This window comes from Acartia tonsa, chromosome 13, assembly GCF_053477335.1.
Source record: "Acartia tonsa isolate MP-2025a chromosome 13, ASM5347733v1, whole genome shotgun sequence".
NCBI lineage: Eukaryota > Metazoa > Arthropoda > Copepoda > Calanoida > Acartiidae > Acartia > Acartia tonsa.
In genome coordinates this window covers 589,255-611,336 of record NC_137272.1, presented here as the reverse complement: position 1 = coordinate 611,336, position 22,082 = coordinate 589,255, and the positions used below count along the sequence as shown (strand labels likewise).

Sequence of the window (22,082 nt, the reverse complement as noted above, 5' to 3'; positions counted from 1 at the left end):
GCGCGGTACAGTACATTATGGACAGCCAGCGCTTGGTTTAGTTTAGTTTTGTTTGTGGAGGTAGAAAGTTGAAAGTGTGAATTGAATACAATGTTAATTAATTAATGTGAGATATCAAATAATAATCAATATATATAATCTTTATGTAAACTGTGCATTATATTAAAGATAAATAATCAATGAAATAAAAATTATTTATTTATCTTTTTTTATGTAAAGTTTATAAATGCGCACTTATTTCAAACAAAAGTAAATTCTTAGTGAGATACAAAATAGAATCCAGAAATTTCGGCCCTCTCTGGGAATTGTCTTTCATCTAGCTGAAATAAATTTTTGTAAAGGTAATTCTTATATTATGTATCATGTATTTACAGCTATTATCTATATATATTGTTTATCTAAAGGAAAAATTGTCTGTAATGCGATTCTATACATAATTCAGTATGACTAAAAACCGGTTCTAATCCAGCGGACATTAATCGGTTTCAAAGCGTCTCTAGTCCTAAAAGTGTAGTTATGTCTTTAAACAGTATCATGCTTATTTAGTTCTGACACTCTACGCGTTGATTTTATGAATGTTTTCATCCTTGTTTTTCTGATATTTATCAGGGATCTAAAGGGATAAGACAATGACCGATAAATTGATGTACATATCCATTGATAATACACCAAATTAAAACTTACAACTAGATTATAATTAGAGGTTAACACGTTTGGACACTTAACTTAATCAACCAACTAATCAAAATTCATTAAAGTCCCCAAAGTTGTTAAGCCAATGAATAAGATAACTTTATTATAAAACTTTGGGGACAAGTGAAATAAACAGCCCAATGACCCCTCCCTCCTTGGATATTTCTACTCTCATTTTCTTTCTGTTCAATTTTATTATTGGCAGAATTAAGTTCATACCATTTTTCGTCAATTGTTCCATCCCTGTTTGTTTATATATACCAAGGGAGGGAGGGAACATTGCAATGTGTATCCTTATACTAAAGTAACAGGATGTCTGTGTGTCTGTACCGAAGGATCTCGCTAACCGCTGAACCGATCGGGTTCTCCTTAACAGGGTAGCTTCTCATAAGTCCCGGGAAGGTTTATAACTATTTTGGGGGAGGGTACCACCACCCTCCCAAGAGAAATGACAAAAAAATCAAAAAAATTTCAAATTTAGAGGAGACTTCAACGTCAAATAAGGTGGTATCGTACATAAAAAATTAACTTTAACAAACAACAACATTTAAAGTGCCTAAAGAGGCCTCTAGGGGCGTAGCCGCTTGTAAATAAGATAGGGGTATAGTATGACTAGTAAAATACTGTTCAGTATGGCTTCGAAACCGATTAATATTCGCTGGATTTAAACCAGTTCTAAGTCATACTGAAAAATCATTTATTGTATCGCATATTTTAATTTTTTCCATGCATTATTTTTAAATTATTTTTAAAATATTTTTACTCTTACAATTGTACATTTTTAATTCCACGGGAAGCTGTTTAGTGTTTATAATACGATACTATAAATAACTATTTCAGTGTGTCGACGTATCAAATTTTTTTCTTGATTTAATAGGTTTTGAGTCATACTGAAAAGAAAAATTATTATATTGTTGACATTTATAAAAAACAGAAATTTACTTGCGCGATAATTGTTTACAATATGAGATATTTATAGAACAATGAAAGATTGATTATACTGCCCCTAGATTGGATTAATTATTTATTGAATCCTATTATAGACAGCTTTCCACGGAAATTTAAAAAAAATATAAGAATAAAAATAATACTGGTAGTAATACGATGAAATACACGGTTCAGTATGGCTGAGAAACGGTTCTAATCCAGCGGATATTAATAGGTTTCCATTCTGTAATAGTAATTTATCCCATCGTATTAGAGTCAGCTTTCCGCGGAAATCAAAATGAAAAATGAAAGAATTAAAACCAGTTTTTTAGTCCTAATTGGACCCAAAGATCCAGGCTAAGAAAATTTGTTTTAATTTAATGATTTTTATTTTAATATTTGAGGAAAATTGTCTGTAATACGATGCTTTACATAATTTTTCAGTATGGCAGAAAACCGGTTCTAATCCAGAGGATGTTAATCGGTTTCAAAGCCATACTGAGAAATGGATTGGTGCTTGCTTACATGTGAAGACCGGAGCACCGAAATCCCCCCCCCCCGCTTAGTTTTGACAAAAATCAAATATAAGGGGGGGGGTAGTTTTTTAACCCCCCGCTTAGTTTTGACAAAAATCAAAAATAAGGGGGGGGTAGTTTTTTCACTGTACAGTGAAAAAACTACCCCCCCCCCCCTTATTTTTGATTTTCTTCAAAATTAAGGGGGGGGGTTAAGTCTTTGCCTTGCTGAGCTTTTTTCCTCCTTGCCGTTTTCCAGACATTAAAAAACTACCCCCCCCCTTATTTTTGATTTTTGTCAAAACTAAGCGGGGGGGGGGGGGTTTCGGTGGTCCAGTCTACCACATGTAAGCAAGTACCAATGGATTATCAATTGACAAAAGCATAGCTTTTATAGGTCGGTCCGTCCGTTCGTGGAAAATTGTCTCTAATACGATGCTTAACATAATACTTTAGTATGGCGGAGAACCAGTTTTAATCCAGCGGATATTAATCGGTTTGGAAGCCATACTGGAAAATGGATTATCAATTGATAAAAGCAAAGCTTTTATAATTGGGATCGGTCCGTCCGTTCGTACGTCCATTGGTTAATATTTCAGTATGGCAGAAACGGGTTCTAATCTAGCGGATTGTCTGTAATACAATTCTTTAATATTTTTTCAGTATGACGGAGAACCGGTTCTAATCCAGCGGAAATTAATCGGTTTCAAAGCCATACTGAAAAATGGATTATTCATTGATAAAAAAATAGCTTTTATAATTGAGGTCGGTCCGTCCGTTCGTGGAAAATTGTCTCTAATACGATGCTTTACATAATTTTTCAGCATGGCGGAGAACCAGTTTTAATCCAGCGGATATTAATCGTCATTAAGCGCTATCCTATAAATTCTCACCAAGTTAAACTGGTTATAAAACTTTGAATTAAAGTGTGATTTACCCTCCAATGGCACCTCCCTCCTTTGCTCAAATATATGCATCATGAAACGTTTTAAGTAATAAAGCCAATAATCGACCCATTTAAATATAATCCAACTATGTAATCCCCAAAGTTTTATTATAATGTTTTCTTATTCTTTGGGTTAACAACTTCAGGAGAGGTAATTTTGTATACATCAATTTATTGGTCATTGTCTTATCCCATTAAATCAATTCTGAATTAACCAACTCTAATGCATACTGAAAAATAATGTATTATAATTATGTAGACAATTTCCTGGGTATAGTCCCTTTCGTGGCAACGCTCTTTAAGGATCGTATTTTTAAAATGGCTTTTGATAGGTTATTTTAGGTTAGGTTAGGTTATATTGGGTTAGGTGATTGCCCCGTAGGGTTAGACAATTGGTCCCGCAGGGTTAGATCCCCTCACAGGGGATAGCAGTAGGAGAATAGCTAATGTGAAAATACGAAGAAACGCCCCTTAAGGGGCGTTGCTATGAGAGGGACAATTTCCGAGTTAAAACGAAATTTCCAGTATGGTTTCAAAACCGATTAATATTCGCTGGATTAGAACCAGTTCTAAGCCATACTGAAAAATTATGTATAGCATCGTATTACAGAGAGTTTTCCACTTTTATTGAAATAATACTCATAAACCTAAAACCAATTTTCTTAGCCCGGGCCATGCGGGGTTAAGAAATCCGCGGAAAGCTGACTATAATACGATGCAATAAATAATTACATTCTTTTTTTTTTCACATATAAATTTCCTGTATGGCAACAAAACCGATTAACATCCGCTGGATTAGAACTGGTTTTAAGCCATACTGAAAAAGCAAGTATCATTTCGTATTATACCCAGTTTTCTACTATTATAAAATGCAAAATCATAATTTAAAAATAATTTTGTATTTATTTCCGTTGTGTTAGAATAGTATTTCAACCTTACATGTTGAATTATAGACAATTTTACACAAAAAAATCATCAAGGAATTAAATCCATTAAACTTTAATTATAAACTTAGTGTATAGTTTTTTTTATCCGTGGCAATCTATCTATAATACTGAAATAATGTATCATTTAAAATAACCTTTTTTAGTAGCGAAGCTACTCTATAATTCACTTTGTCCGTCAGTCTGTCAGTCAGTCCGTAACGGGGGAAATGGGATTTACTCAGCTCCTATAAAAGATAGAAAGCTGAAACGTTTTTGACAACATTCCCATCATTAAGGAGCACAAATAACTATCAAACATACAAGGCGATCGGACCGTTATTTAGTTGTAGATATCAAAATTAAATTAAACAGTGTCTATTAAAAAATCTAAAAGATTATTACATTTCTTTTTTACCTCATTTGAGCATTTACTTTATTTCATTATAAATACATGCATGTATACATAACAGTGCGTCTGTTATATATTTATTTTTAAAAAACTATTTTGACGCAAACCTTTCACATTTTTTGAGCTATGCATTTTGTTATTTACATTTACTTGTTTTAACTTAACAAATATAAGAAATGCGCGGGGTTTTCACTAGAAATATTTGGATTGCAAACTTGGTTAATAGAAGAAATAGGTTAATGTTAGGTATTATCACGTTTTGATGTATATTTATGAGCAAACAAAGAAGGGAGGTGTCATTGGACTGTAAACTGTACACTGGTACCCTAAGTTTTATTACAACTTTATCTCATTCTTTTACTCAAAACTCTAGCAGGTTCCAAACTATTAGTTATTTTGTGGTTCGTTTTTTTTTAGGGGGGGGGGGGCGATTTTCTTTGGGAGGGTGGTGGTAACCTCCCTTAAACAGACAGAGACACACATAGATCCTGTTACTTTTTAAAAACAGTATATTATTCAAATAATAATAATTATTTATCGCCTCGTATTATAGTTAGCTTTCCGCGGATATTAGATTGAAAAAAATAAAATATTAAAACCAGTTTTGTTAGCTCTGAATGGTTGAAGGACCTGGCTAAGTAAACGGATTTTAATTTCATGATTTTTTGTTTTAATACTCGTGGAAAATTGTCTGTAATAAGTTGCTATACATGATTTTTTTCAGTATGGATTAGAACTGGTTATAATTTAGCGGATTTTAATTGGTTTTGAAGCCATACTGGAAAAAATATTTTCGGTACTAGGCCATACTGAAAAATGTACAATCATAAGATTATAACCAGTTTTATTAGCCTAAGGCAGGGTTCGGAAGCCGCGCCTCAGCCGCGCATAAGCCTCAGTTTTAAACCTGCTTGTGAGCAGAAAATGAAATTTCAGAAAGAAGGATTGTCTGCTAAAGAGCAGTTTTATACATCCAGCTGAATTTTATAGTGATAAAATGAAGATTTCAATGAGGCTTACACGCGGCTTACGCGCGGCTTCCGATCCCTGGCCTTAGGAATCTCGCGGCTTACAAAACTTATTATTGTACATTTTTAAATTCGGGAAAATTGTTTATAATACGATACAACAAATAACTATTCCAGTATGGCTCAGAATTTAATTCATTTCCGCGGTTTAAAAACAGTTTCTGAGCAACTCTGAATAAAACAACAAATCTGGAATTAATTTTGTAATAAAATTTTGTATCTTTGAAAATGCTTTTAAAACGATGTGATATATAATCCTTCACCAGGGAGGTGGGGGGCATTGGACTGTTAATTACAATGGTGAGTTTTATAAACACATTTTTTTATTTGTTGTATGAGTAAATTTTCAACCAATAACTTAAATCTTGAAGGAGTAATCTTGTTTATTATCATAATTTATCATGCATTGTCATATCCATTAAGATCCCTGTCCCTTACAGCTTAAGAATTATTATCTTTACGCTGCGATGGATACAAGTTGTTGGTGAAATTCGTAAAATCTTAGTTATATGAAAATGAATAAAATTAATCTCCCTTCCAATAATTAATCATAAAAATTTTGAACAAGGGCTGTATATTTACTAACCTCTAAGTGTCCTATTCCTCCTCGTAACATTGTAGCATGGTTAATAAAATTATCACGATTGAAATTATATTTTAACTAATGTTAATGCATTATTTATCTGCTATTGACCTCTCCCTCTACATTATATTTTATTGTTATCCAATACTATCAGATATCTGAAGGGATACAACAATGGACTAAAAATGCAGTTAGGACTCGAGACAAAATTCGTGCAATCAAAGATTTGGTTGTCTATTTGGTGTTACCTTACTTAATACACTGGGCGATTGAGCGCTTTACACTGCAATTTAAAACACAGAGTAGGTTCAAGGTGGCGTGGATAGGAATTGCACCCGAAGTGTCACCGAGCCCCTAGAGGTAATACTGGTATAAGGACAAGTATGTTCATAAGAAGAAGAGCATTATTTTACTATACTGAATTTAACATGGACAAGTATAAATATAAGTAGAGCAGCAATATTATACAATACTGATGTTTAAGTAATGTTGAAGTATATTTATAAATAGCGCAGCAAAATTATATTATGCTGTCCCTAGTAATCCCTCCTCGTGGAGTAAGCATGAAAAAAAGTAAATTGCTTACTTAATTGTGCCATTTTTGTGGTAAATTACTGATTTTAACATGTGCTTTATTTCCACAAGTTTGTCAGCAACATTATAATAATCTAAATTTAACAAGGACATTAGTAACGCAGCAACATTATTCCTTCTAATGTTAACAAGGACAGTAATATACATATTTAGCACAGCAACATTATACTATACTAATTTGAAACAAGGATAAGTATTAAGTGCAGTCAATATTGTCTAAAATGACTATAACATTTGGAAAAATAGTGCAGCTATTACCTTTTATGATACAAATAAGGATTTTAATTGCCAATTATCTGAAAAGTTTATATCCTTGATATGAATTTTTTTTGAAATTTTATAACTCTGCGAACCCAAAATCTTCATGCAGTTTTTAATATCTTTGGTATGATTCAATCTACGCATATAAGGATTGCTTTAATCGTTTTCCAGGTCCCATAACTGTGCTGCTAGAACTTTATTTTTTTTAAATTGGTTAAGAAATAAGGATTTTAGAAGCTATAATATTAGAATACTAGTTGTTTGATTCTTATCCTATTGGGGAGTCTGATGGAGGTCAGGAACAAAGCCTAAAACCAACCCTAAGACATGTATAAACCTTTCCTTAAAAGTGTAACCAAATTGGAACAGTATTAGCAAGCTGTTTTTGTTATCGGCCAGCCGGAAATCGTCCGATTTCGGCCGGATTTGGCCGTTTAAAATACTCAGCCCATATTTTTTTCATGTTAAGTTTAAAAATATCGTAGTCGGCTATTCTTTGGCCGATTTAGTTGTCCAAGGTGACAAAAAAATACTCCTGGTCGTAATAAATTCAAATCCGTTGACCAATCAAAAATCAGTCTGGTGGTTGTCGCGCAACGATGATTTTAAAGTTGTAGACATGATAATAATTGCATAAAATAGAAGTACAGTTTAAAAATACTGTATTTGGCTATTCCTTAGCCGATTTAGTCGTCCAAGGTGGCCAAAAAAATAGTCCTGGTCGTAATAAATTCAAATCCGTTAACCAATCTAAAATCGGTCCAGTGGTTGTCACGTAACATTGATTTTAAAGTTGTAGACATGATAATAATTGCATAAAATGGAAGTAAAGTTTAATAATACCGTATTTGGCTATTTCTTGGCCAATTTAGTCGTCCAAGGTGGCAAAAAAATAGTCCTGGTTGTAATAAATTCAAATCCGTTGACCAATCTAAAATCGGTCCAGTGGTTGTCTCATAACAATGATTTTAAAGTTGTTTTAAATGCTGCGCATATTATAAATATAATAATGTCGTCTTTGAAACGAAAATTTTACGCTAGCAAATTTTTGAACTTCTTTTGTGATTAATATGAATCTTTTACCATAAAATTACTTTTTCATAAACTAATTATTATTTAACTACCTGTTTTAAAGTAGCTGCACTAATTTTCCACCAAAAAAAAATTATTGACTGCACTTAATAAGTATATCCATAAGTAGGGCAGCAACATAAAACTATTTAACAAAGTATCCTTATTCCTCTCCCCTTCTATGGCATTGGGGTACCCAAAAATGTAGGTACCCAAAAGTTTTTCTATGTGTGTGTGTTTTAGTTATGAAGCAAATGATACAAGAATATTTATAATTCAGTACCAAATTTTGCCCTGGACTGTTGGGCTTGTTTTTATAGCTTGTAAGCTCATTTATATGATTGGATCTACCTGTAAAATATAAAAATTGAATTTTGGGACTTTACTTATAGGGGCTAGGGGAACAAAAGAACCCCCAAAACGCTAAAAATGTAAGTTCTGAGCTTATTTTTAAAGATATCAATCTGATTTTTTAAAGAAAACTTTTTTAACATAACTTAACCAAGTAACTATTACAGATTTCATTTCAGGACTTCCTTTCTAGAGGCTAGTGGAGCAAAAGACCCCCCTTAAACTATAAATATGAGTTCTGAGCTTATTTTTAGTAGCAAAGCGCTACTCTATAATTAGTAGTGAAGCTACTCTATTATTTGAAATGTCTATCTGTCTGTCCGTCCATCTGAGACAGAAAGGGGGAAACATGATTTTTTCAACTCCTAAACCCTGAACCACTTCATTATGCATTTTACATTTTCTGTATATTTTGTCTATGGTAGTCCATAAGTGTACAGATTTACTGTACATTGTTTCTATTTGTTAAAGCAACACATATGACAAAAGAAAAAGATTCTGTTTAAAGTAAAATGCTTATGTGTCAATGAAAAACTTTATTTTTTTAAAATTTTTTTACTGGTCTACTTCATTATGCAAATCTAAAGAAAATCAATGGAGAAACATTTATTATGCACTTTTCTCCTCTTTTAAAGATTGAATCTGATAAAATAACAATTTTTAAAGGGATTTGTGCATTGATTATTATGAAAAACAGTATAAGGTAGAAATTAATGAATTTTCTAAATAAGAAATATTAGAAAAAAATTCAACCTTTTATCACTTTAGAGGACAACTGCTGATCTTCAGTCTAATGGATGTAGCTTAATACATGTTAAAGATAAAAATTACCCTTAAAAGTATACTAAAATGTTTTTTAATGTATTAAAAAAATCAACTTTAAAATCTTGATTTTAAGGATGATGTCCTTTGAGATACTCCAGGTGATGGTGATGGTGAGCCAAATGTTTTCTAAGTACATGCCCATTACAACAACTTGTCTATTAACCTATGTACCATTTATTGTAGTCATAGCAGCCTCCAATGGAGCCTCCCAACACAAAATATAACCATTATCTAAAAACTACAATATTTACCTTATGAATTAGAGTAATTTAAATTGCAATTTTTTTCTATTTTAATACTGCATGGCTTGAGGCTGCTATGACTACAAAAGTTGGACCATAGTGCAATGTATAAGTTGTCATCATGGCCATGCACTCTGATAACTTTGGCTCACCATCACCACTAGTAAGAGCACCTTAAAGGCCACCATCCTCAAAATCAAGATTTTAAAATGGATTTTTTAAACACATAAAAAAACATTTTTGTATACTTTTGAGGGTAATTTATATCTTTAACAAGTATTTAGCTTCATCCATAAAACTGGGGTTCAGCAGCTGTCCTCTAAAGTGATAAGGGTCGAATTTCTTCTTTTCAAATATTTCTTATTTATAAAAATCATTAATTTCTACCTTATACTGTTTTTCATAATAATTAATGCATAAATTCCTTTAAAAAATGTTATTTTATGAGTTTCAATCTTTTAAAGAGGAGAAAATTGCAAAATAAACCTTTTCCCATTGATTTTCTTTGGATTTGCATAATGAAGTGGATCAGTAAAAAATCAAAAAAATTATTTTTTGATCAATACATAAGCATTTTACTTTAAACAGAATCTTTTTCTTTTATGTTGTATTAACAAATAGAAACAATATACAGTAAATCTGTACACTTATGGACTATACAAAATATCCAGAAAAATGTAAATTGCATAATGAAGTGGTTAAGGGTTTATAAAAGATAAAGAGCTGAAATTTTTAGGGATAATTATGCTAACAATCTTCATATTTTCATAGTTTCATTAAGTTTTGCCAATTGTTTGGGGTGCTAGATCGATTCTTACATTTTTAAAGACTTTCAAGGACTTCCAAGTTTTTTTTTGAAAGGAATGGTAATTTCCATTTCAGGTTGTAAATCTTTTTTATTCCCAAAACTTTTAACCTTGGAACTAAAATTTGTGGGTATAAATAATCCCAATAATAGAAAAATGCTTTTAACTTTAAAAACTTAATTTTTTCATCACAATGTGTATAATAAAGGATGAATTCGGATATTTATTTGGCCACCTTTTCGACATATCTCTTTAGATCTCTGGTAAATTATGCTTTTGAAAATCAAAACTCATTTTGATGAAATTTTATTTTGTTGATATCTTTTTTGTTAATAAAGTTAGGATCATGAAAATATCATTAACCTTACAAGACTCAAAAAAATGCTTTCAACTTAAAACTTATTTTAACTTTTTACTTAAAACTTATGTAAGTTACTTTTTCTTAAGTTACTTTTTCAAAATTTAGGCTCTTTCTAAAATTTTTTTCTTGTGTGGAAATATTAAGAGATCAAGAACATATGCTACTTTTTTTGATACACTAAGTAATATGGTCTGTAAACCCTAAAAAATACTTTTTGTGTGTCATGCTGTATTACATAGAAGCTCCACAATGATGTCTTAGTTCCTAAATGCCAAATTTCATTGGGGGTGGGGGTTATTATACCTGTACATCCCTCCCCCCTTAGACATCAGTGCACTTCATTGCTTGTTTTTATATATAATAGCTTTAAATTTTTTTTTGAATAAAAGTCTAATCCCAAATGACAAATACTATATTAGATATTTTACTATTATTTATTTATTCTAAATGTTAATAATAATTCATGAATATTTTTTGTAAATATTAAAGAAACATATGATAGAAAGAGTAGTTTTGTGTATTTCATATCAATATTAAATATATTTTATTTTTAGTAATTTTTTCTCAGGAGTTTACTTCATTGGAGAACAGAGTTGATAAATCAATCAAAATATCATTAGAGTACATTAGAATCACTTCAAAGACAGATTGTCTCAGTCTGTGGTTAGAGTGGTTTTGCTGGAACTTTATAAGACAACTTTAAATCAGAAACAGAAGATTGATTTATGCAGAAAACTAGTGAATTTGATTTAAACATCTAATTTGTATAAATTTAAAACAAACTTTCATCAGTCATTTTTTAAACATGAAAAAGATATAAAATTTTTGAATGTATTGTAATACTGTATAATATCATGTAGTTTAATATAATTTGACTTATAAAGTTTTTTTACATTAATTATAGGTTCAATTTTGCCAATTTTCATCATGAAAGTAGGAAATAAATCACAAAAAATGGCTTGTTTAAGTAAGGATTTTGTAGCAAAAATGGAAGATTTAAGTAAGAAATTAATCTCAAAAATGGCTTGTTTAAGTAAGAATTTTGTAACAAAAATGGAATATATAAGTGGGAGATTAATCACAAAAATGGCTTCTTTGAGTAAGAATTTTGTAGCCAAAATGGAAGATATAAGTAAGAATTTAATCACAAAAATGGCTTGTTTAGGTAAGGATTTTGTAACAAAAATGGAAGATATAAGTAGGAAGTTAATCACAAAAATAGCTTATTTAAGTAAGGATTTTGCAACCAAAATGGATGATTTAAGTAAGTAATCAACCTCAAAAATGGCTTATTTAAGTAAGGGTTTTGCAACAAAAATGGATGATTTAAGTAAGCAATCAACCCCAAAAATGGCTTAATTAAGTAAGGATTTTGCAACAAAAATGGATGATTTAAGTAAGTACTCAACCCCAAAAATGGCTTATATAAGTAAGGATTTTGTAGCAAAAATGGATGATTTAAGTAAGCAATCAACCACAAAAATGGCTTATTTAAGTAAGGATTTTGCAACAAAAATGGATGATTTAAGTAAGTAATCAACCCCAAAAATGGCTTATTTAAGTAAGGGTTTTGCAACAAAAATGGATGATTTAAGTAAGCAATCAACCCCAAAAATGGCTTAATTAAGTAAGGATTTTGCAACAAAAATGGATGATTTAAGTAAGTACTCAACCCCAAAAATGGCTTATTTAAGTAAGGGTTTTGTAGCAAAAATGGATGATTTAAGTAAGCAATCAACCCCAAAAATGGCTTATTTATGTAAGGATTTTGCAACAAAAATGGATGATTTAAGTAAGTACTCAACCCCAAAAATGGCTTATTTAAGTAAGGGTTTTGTAGCAAAAATGGATGATTTAAGTAAGCAATCAACCCCAAAAATGGCTTATTTATGTAAGGATTTTGCAACAAAAATGGATGATTTAAGTAAGTAATCAACCCCAAAAATGACTTATTTAAGTAAGGGTTTTGCAACAAAAATGGATGATTTAAGTAAGTAATCAACCCCAAAAATGGCTTATTTAAGTAAGGATTTTGTAGCAAAAATGGATGATTTAAGTAAGCAATCAACCCCAAAAATGGCTTATTTAAGTAAGGATTTTGCAACAAAAATGGATGGTTTAAGTAAGTAATCAACCCCAAAAATGGCTTATTTAAGTAATGGTTTTGCAGCAAAAATGGAGGATTTAAGTAAGCAATCAACCCCAAAAATGGCTTGTTTAAGTAAGGATTTTGTAGCAAAAATGGAAGATATAAGTAGGACATTTATCACAAAAATGGCTTGTTTAAGTAAGGATTTTGTAGCAAAAATGGAAGATATAAGTAGGACATTAATCACAAAAATGGCTTGTTTAAGTAAGGATTTTGTAGCAAAAATGGAAAATGTAAGTAAGCAATCAACTACAAATATAGCCTAAATGGCTGAGAAGGGATTAATTTTGAGGAAAAATAATCCGGATTAAAATCTTAATCTGTAAGACATTTACGTCAAAAGCGTCCGATTTGGCTGATTCTTGTCAGCCACCCTTATTTTTGGGGATTTTTAGGGGTTTATAGGGCAATAATAGTTCTTCAAGTAAGCAATTAACCTACGAAAATGGCTCGTTAGTCCGACATGTCCGATTTAAGTAAGCCACTTTTGTTGTAAAGTGCGGACTTTCCCGATGTGAGCACGTCCTACTTAAATCTGACAAAAATGCTTATATAAGCACAAAAAAAGTTAAATTGCTGAGATAGAGATTACTAGGGTATGTGCATATACAGGGTGCGCCACATAAATCCGGACTTTTTTCAAACGGCCATAGCACCAAAACTACTTGACCAATCATGACGTTTGACCACACAATAAAAAGCTTGGGTAATTACCTTTTTGCCCATAAAAATTTTTAGACGATGGAGGACGTGTTCTCCGAGCTGGCAGCGCTTATGTTCAACATGGCAGAATCGAAACGCGCAGATAGCTTACACTTGATTCTTGACTAGGGCCCACTAAATGTGACCTCAGCCCATCTGTAGGTGAGGTAGAGTTATGCAACTTGCTGGGGATACTGTTAGATACACAAGTAAGACACTAGAAAAGACTTGAGCTCTCTATCTGAAATGGCTTGGCCGTAGTACTCCATCAAAGTGAAACGTGGCAGATTTTGAGATGTCAAAAACGTCAAAAATCGTGAAAATTCGTGAAAATTTCTCGGTTCTCGACTACATGGGCCCATTTGTAACCTTAAAACTCGTTTTAGACTATGTGTTGCGATGATAACCCTAGCTTAATCTTCATGCCATTTCCAAAAAAGTATTGAACGTTGTTCTAGCTTAATTGTGGCCCAAATGAGAGCCGCCGTGTCGAAGAGTAGCTTGAAAGATGGGTGAATTTGGATCCTGCAGTTACTCACGTCCCTAAGGAGATATGGCCTCCCAGCAGCCCCGATCTTCATCCAATTGACTTTTGGGCCTGGAGCGCCATTAAAGCATGAACCAATAGACGCGCCCATACCACAAAGACCTCCCTCATTGCCACTATGAAGGAGAACTTGGCCAGCTTGGACAGGGACATAGTGACCAGGGTCTGGGGGCGGTTCAGGGGGCGGGTAGAGGCGGTGATTGAGGCTGGCGGCGATTTTATTGAATAATCTAATAGTCATATAGCTAGTTTGCTTCCCAGTTTTTAAAATTCAATAAAATCTTTAAAATTGACGATTTTATGTTCATTTTTTTAAAAATAAGAAAAAGTCCGGATTTATGTGGCGCACCCTGTATTAATAATTACTTTTGTATATGTACAAAACATAATGTAAATACAAAAATAGAAAAGATTTGGCATGAATATACAAATCAGGTATATTAAGGGATAAGACAATGGCCAATAAATTAATGTACATTCTCCAATGATGTTACACAAATTAACTATTTTGTAGATTAAGGTTAGTAGTTAAAACTCTCAACTTAATTAATCAACCAATCAAAATTCACTAAAGCCCCCAAAGTTGTCAAGCCAACGAATAAGAAAACGTTATTATAAAACTTTGAGGACTAGTGTCACTTTTTCTGTATCTGGGGAAGGTTTATTCTATGATATTGAGTGGTAAGCTTTTGTTCTGTAAAGATTTCGCTAATCGCTGAACCGAAACGGTTCTCCTTTACAGTGATGCTTCCTATAGGTTCAAGAAAGGTTTTTAACTATTAACTATCGCCATTAATATAAAAGATACCTCTTACACCCAAAAAAAATATTTTTCCTCTTAAAACACAGATTGAAAAGGGGGGGGGGGTAAACTTTCACACCTTCACCTTAAAATACCTTTAGAGGCTTCTTGGGGCATAGTCGCTTGAAAGTAATTATAGTAGGTCCCAAGGCACTGATATACACACGAATGCTTAATTGAAGCATTTTAATAAGTTGCTCTTATTTTGGACCAAGAAATTTCCCCTAATCTTACCATAAATAACACGCATCTGACATGGCAGCAGTAGGTAGAACGTTTAACGTGTTTAGTAATTACGTGATTCCAACATGTCTAAATTAATGAAAAGAGCATCAGTTCCAGATGGTCCTACCCTTATTATAGAAAAGCTTCGCTTATAAAAAGATTAAAAGTAGTTTAAAAACCTGATAAAAGTGACGAGTTCCTTGATGGGTTGATTTTCCTCAACTTCTGGTTCTTCTGGGGGATCTAGTTTGGTCAAGTTGGACAAGTATTCTTCACATCATATTATAAACAGCTTTCCTCAGATATAAAAATGTAGAATTGGTTCTAATCCACAAATATTTATTGATTTCGATGCAATACTGGAATAATTATTCTGTACAAGGTTAATACTGACCATAAGTAGCGCAGTAACAACAATAATAAATTTTCTTTACTTTTATTGGGACTGTCTGTCTGAAGCTTAAGATCTCGGTAACCGCTAAACCGATTGGTTCTGATCTTCAGGTAATAAACCTACCTGGTCCTGTGGTGGTTTTAGGCTATTTTCTTGGGGTGTTGGACATCCATACCGCCCCCCCCCCAAAAAAAAAAATCATCCCACTAAATTTTTTTTCTTTATGGAAACTAAAACAAATACGCGGGATGGGGGGACACCCATCGCACCCTTTAAAAATTACTACCCTTCAATTTTTTATATTTTTTTTTTACATATTTCGAACGAATGATTCTATATAGGAGGTTGACTTCCAAATACCTCTTGGGACGAAGCCCATAGAGGCTAGGGGAGAAGCCGCTAGTATTATATAAATTAATGAAGTAGCTAAAAAGCAGTCATAAAGCAAACGGACTGCTTATTTTGTCATGCTTCGATATGCCAGGTAGCTTTTGAAATCTAAACAAAGAAAATTGCAGATGTCTATATAATATAGCTGCTATATAGAGGAAATATCTTTTTATAAACAAAATTGACAAACAAACCTACACACATGACCTAATCAAATAGCAGCTGTTCAATTTTTTAAAATTTTGTGTTATAAAAACATTATTTTTCTAGTAACTTATGATTTTCTGTTCTTTCTAGAATACTTATCCACTTTCCTGTGTTTATATCATCAATAAGATGGCGCTTCAACAGCTGATTGTTATCCGCCATGTTTTTAAGCAACAGCTGATTGTTGTCCTCCATATTTAAAAGCGCCATATTGGTTTTGGCGGATTTTTTGGTAATTCTGATAGCCTGATTATTTTCGTCCCAACCACTTCGCTTCATTATTCTTAATAAAAGTTCGAAATAGTATTATCAATTTTAGGATATACTTACATTTTTTGGGCTTGATTATAGAGATGCTTTGCTTTCAACATTCTACCTTGTTGTATTAGGAATCAATGTTTGAAAAATTAAATGAATAAGATAATTGTATCAAATAAAATATTGTTCTTAAAACAGTTTAAAAGCAACATATTTTAAATAGACGTACAGACGTTCTGGTAACCAATATAGAGCTGCTACGCATACTAAGTCGTATCTAACTGTTATAAGAACTGTGTGTGCGAATGGGGCGTTTGTCCACAGTTAGGTATGGAGACCGCTCTTCTATGAGTACTACTAAAACCTAATTTTAATGCAATACACATAGACATTCTCATCGTCGGTTCGTTTGTTTAGAATGCTTAACCCTCTATTCCCACAAGTATAATACGAATTTGGTTGAGCTGGTGGAAGCTCAACAAAAGACCCACGCGAAGTATTATGTTGCTTTAACCTAAGAATAAATGGTTGGTTTTGATATTCGATCAGAATTATATAAGTATATTAAGTATTAAGGAAGGAAAATGTTTTTATAAAGTGTATTTATATTACAAGTGCATAAGTTAAGTATGAAAATATTTACAGGATAAGTGTTAAAATTATAAGTAGAGTAGGACAGAAATGTGCCCTAAGTCCCAAGCAGTGAATTGTGCTAAGTGTTAGAGTTCTAACATAAGGCCTGAGCTCAATTCATGCTAAGTACTAAGGGGCCTAAATTTAAACTACAATGCATGCCAAACAACTAAGTCATTACCTTTTAAAGCCAGAAAGAAAAGTTGATGGTAGGAGAGTTAATAAATAACTGAATAAATTCAAGAGGTACATGCTATAACATTAGCTCTGGACCAGGATTTTAGTGTTTGTCTGTGCAATTAAATATCTGTGTGTTAATATGTGACGTAAATCAGGCATGGTTGTAGGCATACATATTTGAACTGGTTGTTTATATGATTACATTAACTATAAACATAATATCTTTAATAAACATATACTATTAGCAAATCACATACAGATTACCATGAATAGGCTAGCGTTACCCATATATGGTGTCATATAGGTAAAGATAGGCCTATGAAAGCATAAATCGATACAAATAATGCCTTGGGCCTAGCTAAAGTAATTGTGTCTTGCCCCTGAGTGCTACTAGATAATTGCAGGGCACGTGTCAATCAAAGATTCATAATATGATCTATAAAGTGTTGACTTTATATCAAGCATAGATAGATAGTTATAGATGCGAAGCATTTCTGTAGAAGTCTCATATGTACGTTCAAAGAATTTGAAAATTGAGGATCGCATCTCCAGAACCATCATACAAAGTTTGAAATCAATTGGACAATTTTAACATGTCAAAATTAACAAAAAGAGCCAATAACTAGGTTGGGCAGTATATCCAGTAATCTGCCCGATATCCAGTAATATGCCGGATATCTGGTAATCAGACAGATATCCAGCCCAACCCAACTAATAACTTGTAAGCTTACCTCAGTGCATGTGTCATGTCAGGATCACTCCGTCTCACAAGTCTCAGGTCTTGGTAGGTCCGTTTCCCAACCATACTACAAATATTCATCATTTAATACCTATATTTGTGACAGCTTTTACAACTTAGAAACTTCCAATTTCTAACATTTACAAAAGGGCCTTCTTCATTGCTTTAAGATCTATGTGAGATCTATTTAGGAATTAAACGTCTATAGATGAGCTTGAGTCCTGCTTAGTTAAATCCAAAAATATTTATTATTTCAACATAGATTCACTACAATAGGGTGCAGTCGGTCTGTCTGTCTCTCCATATTACTTGCAGTTACTCCACCTCACAAGCCTTAGGTCTTTGTAGGTCCGTTTCCCAACCATACTACACATATTCAGTATTTTAACATATATTTAGATACACTAGCGGCAATGCCCCTAGAGGTCTCTACTAGGGTCTGGATCACTCTGTCTCACACGTCTCAAGTCTTGGTAGGTCAGTTTCCAAACTATGCTGCAAATATTCATCATAAAAAACAGGATGTCTGTCCGGATGTGGTGTCTGTCTGGGTTTCCGTATTACTTGCACTTTTTACATTTTAATTTTTAAGTGATCATCTAGAGAATCTAAAGCATCATCCTTGTGTAATGGGATGCAATACTCTAACAACCAAGGATATTAGGTAAAGTAATATCCAAAGAGACAACCAATACTTTGATAGCACGACCTTTGTCTGAGCAGTCCTAACTGTGCATGATAATGAGTTGCGCCAATGTATTTCCCCAACTCTTACTGTTTATGTCACGCACCTGACAAAGCAGCATTAGGAACGTCTTTTGTTATGACGTGGTGTCAGTCCATGATATTTGAACCTTTGATCTCCCGACGACAAGCGGATGCACTACGTGTTGAGCAATGGTCGAAGATATTACCTGCAATTACTCCAGCAAAAATATTAATTGCTCTATATGCGCACACACTTTTTTGCTTTAAAAGAATGGACTAAGCTTTGCTTTAGGGATGTTGTCATACTTGTTTAATTTTATTCTTTCTGTTAATTCTTTTCTCTTAGTAACATTTCTAAAAATCTATTTTAATATTCCATAATTTTTAATTAATTTTTGCGATTTTTAATGAATTTAATCTTGGAACATTAGTCTAAAATTAATTAATTTGATTCTATAGAATCTTTGAAAATTGAATTCATAGTCTAGTCTAGTTCATTTTTCACAGAAGTTTTATAATGGTCATTGACACGACTATTTTGCAAGAGGAATGGTTGACTATGTGTAAAATGTCTGCTAGGTTGTATATTTCATGAAAAAGAAAACTAAAAATACAATAATTTTTTTAATCAGGACACATGGACCAATAGAAAGGGGTAAATTTGTGTATCATCATTGGGGATGTACATCAATTTATCGGCCAGTGTCTTATCCCTTTAGATCCCTGATGCTTACTTGTCATTCTGGGCCAAAGCAGAGGCACCTGTTCCTGGATACAATTGCTCTAAAACAGCCTACAAACAATTATCATATTATCAGGTTTAATCACATCCATTATCAGTTTGGCTTCGAAACCTTTCAATATCTGCTAGATTAGAACTGGTTCTAAGCTTTACTGAAAAATTATGTATTGTATCATATTATATCCGGTTTTCTATGAATATAAAAATGTACAATCATAATATCAAAACCAGATTTGTTAGCCCATGCCTATAAAATCTTGGGGTTTTAATTGTTTATCTGCGGAAAGCTGATTATAATATGATGAAAGTAATAATTCTTATGTTATGTTCAGTCCTGTTACAACTTGTTCAAAAGAGCTGCTTTGCCTCAAAAAGCAATAGTTTTATAACTTTCCTATCATAAAATCAGAGAGTACTGGACATTTGACTGTATATTTTACATTTATAGGTTTAGTCATTTGACTTTAGTTACTTGATTGGTTGGGTGTATTACCTGTGTCAAGTTGGCCAGTAATGGAGTGCTGGAACCAGGCTGTTGACAGGTAGTCAGCACAGTGTTTAAGTATACCTGTATTACCTGTGTCAAGGTGGCCAGGAATGGGTTGCTGGAACCAGGCTGTTGCCTGGTAGTCAGCACAGTGTCCAGTTATACCTGTGTTACCTGTGTCAAGGTGGCCAGGAATGGAGTGCTGAAACCAGGCTGTTGCCAGGTAGTCAGAGCAGTGTCCAGGTATACCTGTATTACCTGTGTCAAGGTGGCTAGGAATGTAGTGCTGGAACCAGGCTGTTGCCAGGTAGTCAGAGCAGTGTCCAGGTATACCTGTATTACCTGTGTCAAGGTGGCTAGGAATGTAGTGCTGGAACCAGGCTGTTGCCAGGTAGTCAGAGCAGTGTCCAGGTATACTTGTATTACCTGTGTCAAGGTGGCTAGTAATGTAGTGCTGGAACCAGGCTGTTGCCAGGTAGTCAGCAGTGTCCAGGTATACCTGTATTACCTGTGTCAATGTGGCTAGGAATGGAGTGCTGGAACCAGGCTGTTGCCAGGTAGTCAGCAGTGTCCAGATATACCTGTATTACCTGTGTCAAGGTGGCCAGGAATGGAGTGCTGGAACCAGGCTGTTGCCAGGTAGTCAGCAGTGTCAGGAACAATAAACTCTAAATAAATATTAATCAATTAAGATTTTGATTTGACATGTGGAACAGCGTATAGTGTCTAATAAAAAATGACGTCATATAATACAAATGATCAATGATAGGCCAGTATACATTGTAATGGACCAATGGTATTTTGTATATATGCCTATCTTTGGTCATTTATATTGTATGATGTCATTTTTTATTGGACACTATATTCTGTTTCTAGATGTAATTAAAACGCTTTTTGTAATACTTTTTAAAACCCTGAAATTAAGAATTATTTATGCACTTTTTAACAGGGATAGAGGTTACAATAGAATGTAATTTACACTGTTACCCAAAGTTTTATAACCACGTTATCTTATTCAAAAAGAGCGAGTACTGTTATTGAATTGTGATTGGTTGGTTTCAGACTAATAATGTCAAAACTTTTTAAACTACAATTACAGAAAAGTTCATTTTGTTAGTATCGGGATGAAAGTATTTTTTTTTAAATTCATGTACATTCCCAATGATTATAAACAAAAATACAAAAATTAATAGTTAAGTTTCTACACAAATAGTTTGGAACCAACCAATCAAAATTAAAGTACCCAAAGTTTAAGTAACAGTGTAATTTTCAGTCCAATGTCATAAAAAATCACATTTTTTAAAAATGAAACACAACATCAAACGTCAATTTCCAATTATGTTCTTGTGTCAATATAAGAACCGCACAACATATTAACAAAGATGCTATACAAGATTTTTCAGTATGGCTGAGAACCGGTTCTAATCCAGCGGATATTAATCTGTTTCGAAGCCATACTGTAAAAATACTGGGATAATTGAGGGAGATAGAGGGGACAATGGGCTGTTTATTACACTAGTCCCCAAAGTTTTATAATAACATTTTCTTATTCGTTGGCTCAACAACTTTGGGGACTTTCATTGAAATTTGATTGGTTGGTTTAAATAAGTTAAGTGTCCAAACGTTTCAACTACTAATTGAAATCTACATATTGGGTAATTCTATGTATATTCATTGTACATCAATTTATCGGCCATTGTCTTATCCCTTTAGATCCCAAGGAATAGTTGTACCTTAGAGGAGCCTCCATACATAACTACTGACATATTTCCATCCGTTCATCCATTTTTATACTCTCCATTACAGAGCAATTTGCGTAAATATGATTACCCGGATTTTTGTTTTGTCTCTTTGTACATTTGGAAATATAGTTAGTCAGGGATCTACAGGAATAAGACAATGGACGATAAATTTATGTACATCCCCAATGATGATACACAAAATTACCCCTCCTCTAAATTACAATTAATGGTTAACACGTTTAGAAACTCAACTTAATGAACCAAAAAATCAAAATTCATTTAAAGTCCCCAAGGTTGTTAAGCCAGCAAACATTGGGGACTAGTGTAATCAACAGCCCATTGTTCCCTCCCTCTCTGGGTATAATATTCTTGTAATACTATTTGTATCTACATTGTATTTAGAAAAATTATTAAGAAAAACATGTTTTTAAGGTTATTATAGATTTTATACGTATAGAAGAAAATATTATTTCTTAAGCTACAATTTTTAAATATAATTTTCTATAATTAGGGTCAGTCCGTATGTCCGTCTGAGACGGATAGCTTTTTTCGTTAATTTAGGCATGTTAGAATTGTTCTAGCAATTTCAAACTTTGCATGGTGATTCCTGTAGTAGTTAGGTACTATTTAGAAGGCGCA

The 22,082-nt window shown here is 32.9% G+C and overlaps 1 protein-coding gene across 1 annotated transcript in view; it reads right to left on the bottom strand.

Moving 5' to 3' along the window:
• The window catches only part of LOC145304377 (uncharacterized), a 39,021-nt gene extending 17,508 nt beyond the window's left edge, over positions 1-21,513 (bottom strand). Inside the window, exons 1-6 of the mRNA XM_080146253.1 lie at positions 21,435-21,513; positions 20,292-20,369; positions 19,207-19,265; positions 17,757-17,831; positions 16,064-16,237; positions 15,143-15,208 (exon numbers count right to left, since the gene is read on the bottom strand). Coding sequence (XP_080002379.1) covers positions 15,143-15,208; positions 16,064-16,237; positions 17,757-17,831; positions 19,207-19,265; positions 20,292-20,369; positions 21,435-21,467 — 485 coding nt within the window. The 5' untranslated portion in view covers positions 21,468-21,513. The remainder of the gene's footprint in view (positions 1-15,142; positions 15,209-16,063; positions 16,238-17,756; positions 17,832-19,206; positions 19,266-20,291; positions 20,370-21,434) is intronic.
• Between the last annotated feature and the right edge of the window lie 569 nt (positions 21,514-22,082).